This window comes from Centruroides vittatus, unplaced genomic scaffold (genome assembly GCF_030686945.1).
Source record: "Centruroides vittatus isolate TY-2023 unplaced genomic scaffold, ASM3068694v2 contig_1012, whole genome shotgun sequence".
NCBI lineage: Eukaryota > Metazoa > Arthropoda > Arachnida > Scorpiones > Buthidae > Centruroides > Centruroides vittatus.
Window position 1 is genome coordinate 8952 of NW_027120659.1, and position 12857 is coordinate 21808.

The 12857-nt window shown below is 26.9% G+C and overlaps 1 protein-coding gene across 1 annotated transcript; it reads left to right on the top strand.

The window, feature by feature from the left end:
* The first annotated feature begins 858 nt into the window (after positions 1-858).
* LOC136982795 (F-box/WD repeat-containing protein 7-like) lies at positions 859-11337 on the top strand. The gene is made up of 6 exons (XM_067279346.1): positions 859-995; positions 1606-1694; positions 1914-1992; positions 4762-4958; positions 10330-10387; positions 11143-11337. Exons 1-6 carry the CDS (start codon positions 960-962, stop codon positions 11284-11286), a joined length of 603 nt encoding a protein of 200 aa, XP_067135447.1. The 5' UTR covers positions 859-959; the 3' UTR covers positions 11287-11337.
* Positions 11338-12857: the final 1520 nt, after the last annotated feature.

Genomic DNA, 12857 nt, shown 5'->3' on the forward strand with positions numbered 1-12857 from the left:
TACAGAAGGCCACTATATTGAATACATGTCATATTGTGAGAAAATTCCTGAATACAGACACACACACTGATACACTTCTTTAATTTCTGTTTTGGTTACTATGCCTTGACTTTGGTCCGGCATAGTACTTAGCCACCGGTGTTAACCGAGTATATTTAACTTAACCCAACATAATAATAATAATCATCATCATCAGTGCAGAGCCCAAACAGTTAAGAGTTGAAAGTTGAAATTTGGTACATAGTTAGGGTACGTCACAAGAATGCACAATACGAAGGGATTTTTCGAAATTCCTCCCCATGGGGAGAGGGACAGAATTAAGGCTTAACACATCCATCAACAATGAAAGTGTTACGTAACAATAAAAGTGTTAAGAGAAAGCGACGTGCAAAATGCAGATGGAGAAAAAACAAGCGCTGGAGAAAAAGAAAGAAATAGAGTAATATGTTAGAGCATATTCAATTTTCAAATTTAAACAGATTAGTTCGGTTTTTCTCGACTTTTCTTCTTTAGAACATTCGATGAAAATCAAAAGATATAATCAGAACACGTCGTGAAAATCGAACAATATTAGAACATTCAATTTTCAAATTCGATCTTTCTTTAGAAATACTTAGTTTGTTGACTCTCTTTCTTTTGTGACTATAACGTAATAATCTTAATCTTCGCTATCGTTACTTTTGCCCGAGCAACGCCAGGCCTACCTGCTAGTATAATATAAAATTTTAGAAAATTCTACATTAGCAATTTGAATATGATATCCAAGTTTCACTTAACTCATACATTTTGTCTTCATATTTATAATTAATTATATATGGATATAGTACAAGTATGTTTAAACTTTATAACAAGTAATTCAGTATAAATAGTTTGAAGAATAATAACTCAAATATTACTTTTGAAAGGTTTGGGATCTCAGTACTCAACATACTTGGTCAAGTATTGCCTGCAAAGTGACTATGGTTGGACATACTGATACTGTACGATGCCTTCAGGTAATTGGAATTAATAGTTATCATTTACTCTGTATAAATTTTAAGTTAATGAAATGTAACTATAAATGTAATAAAGCAGCACTTTAATTTTCCAATTGACAGATTATTGGCAATTGGAATATTCAGTTCAGTATTCTTCTGTAATTTTGCATATTATTTAATCATAAATATTTTTAGCTATAATTATTTCTTTCTGTAACATATTACAGGACAGTGTGTGTTTCAATTTTTGTAAAGGAAAGTAATTATCTAATTAAAAAAAGTTGCAATGTTATTTGAGAACACTACACACAAGTTGTTTAAAAAATTTTTCATCTTGTTCTTGGGCACAGCTCTTAGTTGATATTGATTAACCATAAAAATCAATCAGTAGGGGTGAAATTATGGGAAATTGAAATAAATGGCTTGGTTTCAAATGACTGAAGGATGAGGTTATATTTATATTTTAAAACTTCAGATGTATACTTACTTGTTAACTTTGGATGAATCATGACTAAATATTTTTTAAAATTTAAGTATTTTATTTTGTTTTTAAACTTTAGGAGTTAAAATTTTAATTTACTTTTATGTTTTGAAAAATTAAATTTATTTATTTATTTTTGATGATTAGGTTGATGATGAGAAAGTTGTTAGCGGATCATATGATTGCACATTGAAAATTTGGGATATAAAAACTGGACAGTGTAAAGCAACACTTAGGTAAAATTATTTTAAAAAACAACAATTTAATAATGAATTATATAAGTCAGTTGAAACAAATTAATAAATTGCTAGTTTCTTGCTAATATGCATTATTTTCATATAAATAAATATGACTTAATATAGTGATGATTTCAATATTTTTAATTAGTTAATAATTTCTTTAATCTTCTAAAGAATTCTTGTTTTACTGTTGCTAATATATATTATTACTTACAGAGGTCATGAAGGAGCAGTTCTTTGCTTGCAGTTTGATGATACTAAAATTATATCAGGATCAGGTGACAAAACTATTAAGGTATAAGTCTATAAAATTTTTGACATTGATATAGTTTAAGCATTTTAGAAAAACATTTAGTTTTTAATTTATTGTATTTTAGTGAAGCGCAGTAGTCTTGTTTAATTAGTACAGTCCTTGTGTTTCATTGTGGCATTTATTAACCGAAATGAATTTTTTATTTTAATGGCTTCTATAAGTTCCATTTTCTAAACTGAAATTTATTTGCCAATAAAATGTACAAAAATAGACTTTAATCTAACACATATTCACCATCATTATTAATGACTTCTTGCCATTTTTCGGGCAACTTGTCAATTCCCCTTGCATAAAATTCTGGTGGTTTCGAATAAAAAATCTCCTGGATGAACTCCTGGACTTGGTCATCATTTTGGAAGCATTGCCCTTGTAAATCATTCTGCAGTGCCCAAAAAAGATGGAAATCTGTTGGTGCCAGGTCCAGTGAATATGGTGGATGAGGCAAAACAGACCAGCCAAACTCCAAAATTTTTTCTTGTGTAATCTTCGCTGTGTGTGTGCCTTGCATTGTCATGCAATAAGGTGATCTTTTTTCTGTTAACAAGTGCAGGACGCTTTTCATGAAGTTTTAGCCGAAGTTGCTCTAACTGTTGTATGTATACATTTGCAGTAACAGTTTCATTGCGTGGCAACAACTCAAAATGGATAATTCCTCGACAATCCCATCATACACATAACAAAATTTTCCTTCCATGCACACTGGGCTTAGGGTCTGGTTGTGGCTGATAATTTTTGTCAACCCATTGTCTTTTTCGAATAACATTTTCGTATGTGATCCAGTTTTCATCTCCCATAACAATTTTAGCCAAAAAAGATTCCTTTTTTGCCAAGAAAGCAAGGTAGCAGCTATCGACCTTCTGTCAGCTTTATTCCGTTCATTGAGGTTATGTGGAACCCAAACTCCCAGCTTGCTTACTTTTCCTAGTTTTTGGAGGTGATGATTGATGGTTGATTGGGATGTGTGCAGTTTCTCTGCTAACTCCCTCATCGTTTGCCGTGGATTCTGCTCAATCAGGACCTTTAAAATGTCGTCGTCAAAGTCTGAGGAGTGGCCTGGTCTTTCTTCATCTTTTAATTAAGGAGAAATCACCAGAACGAAATTTTGTAAACCACTTTTGAACTGCTCTATCTGAAATTACATCACTGCCGTAGACATTGCAAATCTTTTCTGTTGTTTCTGTAGCGTTATTGCCAAGTTTAAACTCCCACAACCTGATATGGCGTACATGCACTTTCAAATGTTCCATTTTAAATGAATTCAAAAATAATTTTTTATTACATTATTGACACTTCAGTGTTAAAATTTACATTTATAGACTATTTGCTAATAGCCACTAATAAAACTCAGTTGAAGCAACACAACATCTGGCAAGTATTTGACAGTCATTTACACTTACTTGCTAATGGAACTTATTTATGACTCAACCCAATATAATATAGATGTTTCACTTGTGATTGGTGAAATTCACAGCTAATATTTTTACAGTTTAAGTCTTTATTATATTTTTACATCATATTAAAATGCCCTAAAAGTAATTATATTGAATAATAAATTTTTTAAAATATAAATTTAACTAGCTAGAAAATTAATTGTGAAAGAAAGTTACTTTTTGGGCAACTTTCTGTAGAGTTTCTTTAAAATATATATAAAATTGAAAATTGAATGAATGAAGATTGATTGTGATGAATATAATATATATATATAGTGACTGTAGCTACTAATTTTACTTTTATATGTGACTTGAATATATTTTAGTTTTATTAGACTTGAATATATACAGTATATGTTCAATGGTTAGTGCTGTTTTATTTACTGTGAAATTAATATTACTCTTATTATATTTAATCAATTAGATTTGCAATGTTTTGCTCTTTAAAGATATTTTCTTGCTCATTTACACACTTGTTTATGCCTTAATGAGCAATACTTAAGTTTTGCCTAAATACTTGTGCATTAGTTTATTTAATCATACTAGTATTTTTTATTTTTTAAATTCAGTTTTAAAATGTCAACATTTTTTATAGATTCTTTTGTGTTCCAATTAATAAATATGTACATTTGATGATATAAAAAATAATTAATAGGTTTTCTTTTATATTATTTTATTCCATGTTCATAATCTTCAAAAATAAAATACAGATAAAATAAAATAAATTTTCTTGTATGATTTATCAGTAGTCAAGCAAAAATTAAAGCAAAAAAAAAAAAACACCCTGTAATGGAAATAAATACTTACAGAAAAATTAATTTATTTCTATAAAGAACAATTTTTATGAATTTGTTTTTAAATCTTTAAAAAAAAAGGATGATTCAAGACATTTTTTATTAGGAGATTAAACTGAAACATTTGAATATATAAAATGAAGAAAAAATAATAAATTTTAGTTATAAAAATTTTCAGAGATGTTTTGCTGTATAGAATAAAATAGTCATATATATTTTTCAGAAATAGGAAAACATCTTAATTGATATATTAAAAATTATCTCTCTATAAATTAGAATATCATATATTTTAACTGTGTGAAAATATATGATATTCTGATTTATAAAAAGATAATTATTAATATATCAATTAAGGTGTTTTCATATTTTTGGAAATAAAATTATTGCAAATAACTAACAACAAATTTAATTTTATAATGATCATTTGAAAATTACAGTTGTATTTAGTTTGCTGACACAATTTTATTTTATTTAAATTTCATAGTTTGTTTTTTATGTAATCATTAATGATTTTTCAATTGTCTTAGGTGTGGAAACAGATTGATGGACACTGTGTTTTAACACTTTGTGGCCATCAAGATGCAGTAACATGCCTTCAATTTGATTCTTCAAAGATTATAAGTGGTTCTTTGGATCGAACTATTAAGTTTTGGAACATAAATACTGGCAATTGTTTAAGTACATTAGATTGGATGAAATCTGAAGGCCATACTGGTGTAGTAAGGTATATTTTATAACTAAAATATTCAATTAACTATAAGTAGATCTGTCAATTATTAAACTATTTATTAATTCTATAAATTATTATCCAAGATTTTACTATTTTTGTTCCACCATCCCAATTTCTATATTTTATAATAATGATTTCTTCATTAACTTTTTGGTGAAATTATTCTAACCTAACATCATGATCTTGTTAATCCTTCCTGAACAGATATATGTTGTTACATAAATTTATAGAAGTAAAGACAAAGTACATAAATGTGTTCTGAGGTAGAGGAGAACATTTATTTGTTTCTTATTTCTTGAGCTGCTGTATTCAAATTGCCAACCTATAAATTTCCATTGACAGCTGTCCGTCCTTAATCTCAAGAATAGAGTTAGATAAAGGTTGAGAACAGATATGGAAGGCTTAGGGGCAAGAGACCTCAATTAAGTATATAGGAACTTCCAGTCTGGACTGGAAGTCACATGATTTTAATTCAAAAATTTTCTCCAGAATGGTGTTAGATAGATGACTGATATAACTCTGTTGGATAGAGGAAAAGTATGATGTACTAGGCAAGACACTACTAAAATTGATAGCATGTATCTTAAATTAAATAAATTAAAAATATGATTAAAAATTGCAGCCTGACATTTTGATGATGTCACAATAATTTTGCTTATTTTCTTTTTATTTCTGTTATACTAATTTTTCACAGTTGTTGTTAAATTTCAACTGTTACTTCACAGTTTCCCATCTTAATTTGTTAATTTATTTATTTAAAAAAAAAAAAAAAAATAGAAATTAAATCAGCATTGTATTCCACATGTAAATTGACAAATTAATAATTTGTATACCCAATAAAATATGTTTTTACATTTCATATAATGTTCACAGTTAGTAAACTTTTATATATATAATTGACTTACAAGAGAGATCAAGAAGAGTTTAAATTATTAAAAATTCAACTTAATCATTTTTGAAAATTAAAGTAATTTTTCTCAAGTTTCCAGTGTTTGGTAGTATTCTATGTTAGTTGGTGTTATCAGATCTTTTTTCTTTTTTCCATTCCTTTATTCATTTCAACTTTTTAAGCTGAAGATAAAATTGTGTATGTTTCATGCTTAGGCTTTGTAAAAACATAGCTAAACAACTTTGCTATCTAGACATCTAAAATGCTATTAAAACTATGAAATGTTATATTTTTGCCACAGTTCAGGAATTTACAGAATACTTGCATTTCAAAGAATCCCTGAAACATGTGCACTGCATAAACTAGTAGACTATATGAGACTTTTTTTCTTAAGTTTCATATTTAAAATATGAAATCTGTAGCTTTGAATTATTCAAATTTAAACTAAAAAAATTCAATTTAACACTTATTGAAGTACAGTGGGTGATTGGTTAATGAACATAATCCATTCCAAGACCATGTTTGCTACCTGAATTGTTCATTAACTGATCATCGATTTACCATTGATTTTTATGGGAATTAGATTAATTTGTTCTGGAGACCAAAAAAATAAATAAAAAGTTATATACTTCATTACTACGTTCATTTATATGTAATAATAAAAATACATATATACACAGTATGGCATTTTTATCAGTTATGTTTTTTTTTCTGTTTGTGGGGTGTTAAAGAATCAATTGCTTTTCTCTCTTCAGGATTTTTCAGACATAATTAATAGCATTGTTTTGTAGAGATCCCCAAGCTTATTGACCTCAACCAGGTTTGGATGCCATTTTATTCTTCTTCCACTTCAAAAGATCTTTAATAGCAGATGTCAGCATTGGTCCTCTTTTTCAGAAGAAAACATGTCTTGCTAAGTTTCTTGATGTTCTTGGAGTTCTTCTGTCGTCAGATCAGTTTCATATTCCATTATGAGCTCTACAGTATTCTTTGTTTTTCAGATGTGATTTTTGTTACTCCTTTAGCTATTTGAGTCTTCTTGATTATATCTTTCTTAAATAAGATTGTGCCTACTATAGACCTGTTCAAGCCATACTACCTAGCAATTTCAAGACATCTTCCACCCACTCTACCTTGGCTATTATCTCTTGCTTGGTTTCTATGGTGAGCACAGTTCTTGATACACCACTCTTTTTAGTCTCCATAATATTATCATTTTCTTTTTCAAATAAAAAGTTCAGAAAAGCACTTACAAAAATTGAGAGAACAGAAATCAATTAGCACACAAAAAAATTATGTAAATATGAGGCCCGGATGAAATTCAAAATTTGGTGTTAAAATGTTCATGAATATTTGATGGGACAGTTAAATTCTCACCTTTCAAAAATAAAACTGATGCAAAACTTAACGAGTGTCTGCCCAACAGTCTCGTGAAGACTATAAAAAAATTCTTTCTGTCAGTAAGGTAAACAAAAGGCTGGAATTACAATGGAGAGTTTCAAAGTTTGGAGGAATACTATGCAATCAGTGTATATCAGGTTGAGTGTCAATATCGACATCTGTGTTTCAAAAGGTTTTGAATTGCTACCTGGAGATAAGGGAAGACCAATCAGCATTCGTTATTTTACGTCATTTCTTTTTGTGTTTGTTCTGTGAGGTGTTCATTATCTGAACATGTGTTTGTTGTCTGAACATAAAAATCTTTTGTGAAAGTGTTCATTGTCTGATTTGTTTGCAGTCTAAACTGTTCATTAACCGATCATCCACTGTACAAATTATAAGGTTTGAATTATTTAACAATTTGACTAAAGCATATTTGACTGCGTACAGTATGTATAATGTATATAACAATTTATTTGCAAGACTACAAATGTTGATTTTTTTTTGTGTGCATATAAGAATAGTAAAAATCAACAGTTAATTATACAATCAGTTGTGATAGTAATCAGTAACTTCTGTTTATTGCAGTGAAGTTGTAAGATACTAAAAATTTAATTTTAAAAAATACTTTGGTTAAACTTCTCTTAATGATATTTAACATTACTTTCATTAAATTTATTGAATAGTAAATAAAATTTAATATTTGAATTTTTGCAATATTTGCAAGTTTATATTAGTTTTAGTATGATACATTTTATAATAAGTTACAGTCAATCATTTTGATATATGAGGGCAATTAACAAAGTTCAATCTGTTTTTATATCTAAATAGTCTAAATGCTAAATCATTAGATTAAGATATTGCAGCTTTTCATATACTTCAAGAATTTTATTTCAAATTCAGCATTTCTCTTTCTGATGATAAAATGTTAGCATTTACAAAAATTTAAAAATTATTTCAGTCTTCCTTTTCTTGAATTTCGTTGTCATCTGCAGAATCAAATCCATAAAAGTTTTGAATGGTAAAAGCAGTGTACAACTGTAGTTGGTTTTATACATGCCCATGTTTCAGCAGAACAGGTCTCCAGGTGGTGTTACTCATATTCAAATGTTGTTGTATTTGTTTGAGTATTAAGAATCTGTGTCAAATTTTAAAATTTTGTATTATTTTTTGTTCCCAAGGTTGTATTAGATAAATCACATTGGGTAGCAAAAAGTGTGATTGAATTCATTTAAGATTCTTAGACTGGGCATGTGTAGCACAGTTATCCATCACTAACAAAATTTCTCTCTTCTGTCATCCTATCTCTTTATACTAGTAATGAACCATTCATGAAATATATCATGAGTCATCCATACTTTATTGCTGTGTCTTGTACAGAGCAGTTTCCCTACTCTGTACTGTTTTGACATTTTAAAAGCATGAGGTCTCTGAACCAACTATTGCAAGCAATTTTTTCATTTCAGATTCTGTCATATTGGCACAAAGCAATAGTGTAAGCCTTTCTTTTGTCTGCTTGCCACTATTGCAATGTGAGCCATAAAGAATCAGTTTTTGTTGGTAATATTCTGTAAAACAAACCAGTTTCATCACAATTGAAAATATCTACTGAGTTGTAGTTACAGGAAATAAGTGGCCACTTTTCCTTCAGCTGCAGCATGATTTGCTAATCCTGATTCTTGTTATATGGTTATGGAATCATGCTTCTGAAACTTTGATAGTTATCCTTTCAACTTCAGCAGCTTTTTGCTGTATGAAAGAACCACTTAAAAGAATCCTGTTATTATTTGCTGTGTTGATCTATTTTATAACCAGTTTCTTTTTGAGTTCAGGATGAGCTTCTCCTGCATGCTAGATGTTAAAAATTGCTATTAAAACTTGCTGAATGTTCATTTACTATAGTATAATATACATACTCAATTGTCAAATTTAAAAAAAGGATTGGTTTATTCAATAACTTTATACTTATTGATGCATTATTTTAGAAATATAAAAATAGCCAAAAATGTTAACAATTGGCATTATAAAAAGAGATTCATTAGTATCAGATTATTGTTTGGACCCAATTTAATTAAACACATTTCTTAAATAAAGATTACTGAAATTATTAAAACATTACAATTATGATTAATTTTTTCATAATTTTTTGATTGATTTTTCAATCAAATTTCACTGATTAAAAATTGATCAATTTACTATATTTTTGATTTGTTTTTAATTTTTATTTTACCTGTTGAGTTAATAATAAAGCTTATATCTTTTTTTTTTCTTTTTCCATATTTCAGAAACTGTTTGTTTATTCAAACTCTGTATCAGGCAACATCAGCTTGACTTTTACTATCACTTATTTCCTTTATCACAGAAAATTTTATTACTTAAAGTCATAAGTTTACATTTTTTGTTGGTGTTTTCCGTGACTTCACTGTACTGCTTCAAACTTTGCTGCTGCATATGGCAAATCTTAAACTGAAGCATAAGAAAGTGACAAGTCCATGCACATGAACAGGAAATAATTCTAGGAGAATACTTACATTGGTCCATAATATTGAGAGTCTGTTATTCATGGGTTTGTAATATCTTATAATTTTTCCTGTTGTGAATTGTTTATCCAACCAAACCATCAGTAACAATCTGGATTATAACAATGAGCTGTTTGTTATATCATAGCCAATAATAATAATAAGAGTTTAATGTATTTGATATTGGTTTTTGTCAATGAAAATTATCATCAAACTAATTTGATGGGATTATATTAAGAGAATAATTGTTGTTATTATAATTGAATTTTTGACAATGTATTCTCATTTATACACTTCATAATGGCTAATGTGTAGAAAACTTAAAATGGTGGATAATTGTTTTTCTTTACTTTATTAAACTATATTATTTTACCTTTGATTTTATTCTTAAATAATGCTGAGAAAATTAATTTAAAAACACTCTTCAGCATAACTTGATAATTAGTAGTAACTAAGATATGAGAACAATATAAATGTTCAGTCAGATAAACTGAAATGCAAATGAAAAATTTATTATAATTATAATTTATAAAAATTATTAAATATAAAATTACTAAAATGAACAATTTATTGATAGATGCTTACAAGCTGATCATTGGAGGATTGTAAGTGCTGGAGATGATAAAACTCTCAAAGTAAGTTTTTAGAGAATTTGAAGTAACAAAAATGAAATTATCTTGATACTTTTTTTAATAGAAGTATCTACAATAAAATTTAATTTAAAATTTTAGTAATAATACTGTTTAGTATGTAGTTATTTAATATGTATTAGATTGATAATTCAAAATTTTATTTTCATGTTCAAAAAATATTCTGCTATAAAAAATATAATAAGCAAACATTAAATAAATAAATAATGATTAAACTATGGTTTTTTTTCTATTATTAAAAATTATATTGCTACATTGAAACAAATTTTGTTTCTAATATTTGATTATAGTTACTGTTATAAACAAGAATAATAATAATAATGTAATTAATATCAATTTAGAGTAAGTTGTATTTTGATAAGATATTTACTAACATCTCCCTTTTTTTTAAATAAGGTTGTTGATATACATATATAAAGTATAAAAAAACAAATTTTGAAAGATCATCTTTGAAGTTTTTTATTTAACTATCAACTAATTAGAGAATATCAACTATCAGTTATAATTATTTATGACTGATAGTTGACTTTCTCTAATGTTATAATGTCAGTTTTTCTTTAATGTTTTGCTAATTATGATTTCAGATAATATATTGTCTTTTAAGGCTATATCATTCACATTTATCAATAATTAAATGAAAAAATAAGAATATAATTATCAAAAATATAATTGTATTAAAATTTAACATTAAAAATTTTATAGCATTCGTAAGATTTAAATTCTAATTTTATGTAATTCAGGTATGGAGTCTCGAAACTGGACAAAGATTTGTCACATTACGTAACCATACAGATGGAGTAACTTGTCTTCAGTTTAATGATGGTGTCATTGTATCAGGATCGTATGATCAAACTGTAAAATTATGGGATTTTAGCGTATGTTAAATATTGTGTTTGTGATATGCAAAATAAGAATATTTTTTGAAGTGAATTTTATAGTCTTCCTTATGATTTTATTTGAAAAATGGAATTTTCTTAAAAGCATAATTTATACTATGCATTTAATTTTATTTTTAATTTGATATGCACATTCATAAAACAATGGTATTAATTATAATAAATAGTATTTGCTCAAAAGTAAGTTAAATGTAAAAAAAAAACAAAACAAAATGGATATGTTTTAAGATAATCTTATTTTTTTTAATAATTTTTTTAAAGATATTATTATCAAAGTATGAAAACATTGCTTATCATATTAATAATATCAAAACTATTTGTAAACATAAAAAAATAATGCCTTTGAACTCTGTTGTTCACTGTATTTCATATTTAAACAAAGAGAATGAAAGAAAACATTCTAATTGATTATAGTTATTCAAAAATCACAGTTATATAGTGTAAATAAGCAAATGAAATAATAATAGAACCAAAATTGCTTAGCAATTGCATTAGTTGATAAATGATTGAAAATAGTCATTTTAAATTTCATCATAATTTATGATGCAAATCTACAGTATTAATTATTGTATTTGAAATGCTGCAAAGAAAAGGTAAAAGACAATAATTTGTGGAATGTGAGTTACTTGTGCTGGAATGAAATTAATAATATTGTATATACTATGTATATTGTGTATATAATATGCAACTTATAAATGTGTTCTCAGACTTTCATTGATAGACATAAATGGAAAAGCGTTAATGCTTAGTACTAGGATATCTTCCTTGGATTTATTGTGTGTTAAATTGCTAGCCTTTTTTATCAGAAAATTTAAGATTTTATTAAAAATGTTTGCTTTGTTTTCATAAGTTTTATTAGTATTAGCATTCATGAAAGAAGAGGTGTCAGTGGAAAAATGATACAAATGATAAAAACTTTTTCTCAAGTCAAAAAGCATTAATTCAAAATCAGATAAATAATGAATTTTTTCACATGCAAACAAATATATTATTATTAAAAGCAAAAAATAGTTATATATATGAACTTTTACGCAATGTTAATTTTATCATAAATATATTCAAATTATATCTTTTATTATTTGCATTGTTTTCCCACTGAAACCATTGTCATCTGATACTTTCTTTTGTGTATTTTAAATTTATAAAAACTTGTGTAGAATTCTAGTTTTTATAGTAAATTCACCATATATTTCATACACTAGATCAATGGTTCTCAACATTTTTGGACATATGGCACACTTTATTATTAAATATTACTGATTTGCCAATAATTCAATCACAGAGCTCTCTCTAATACTTTTTCTATAATAGTTTACTGCTACAAACGTCTGAAATATAGTTGATAACACAGAGAAGTACATTTTGCTTTTTATTTTTTACAAATTTTAAAATGTGTCACTTTAATTTTTTTTATTCATTTTGTAAAATGACTTCATAGCATGCTTGTTGAGAACCACTGCATTAGATTAAACTTTTTAATTTTTAAGACTTAATGAAGTAACAGTTTATTTTTATCTCAACAGATATTGAGATTCTGTAAGTGAAAAAAAGTAATTTAA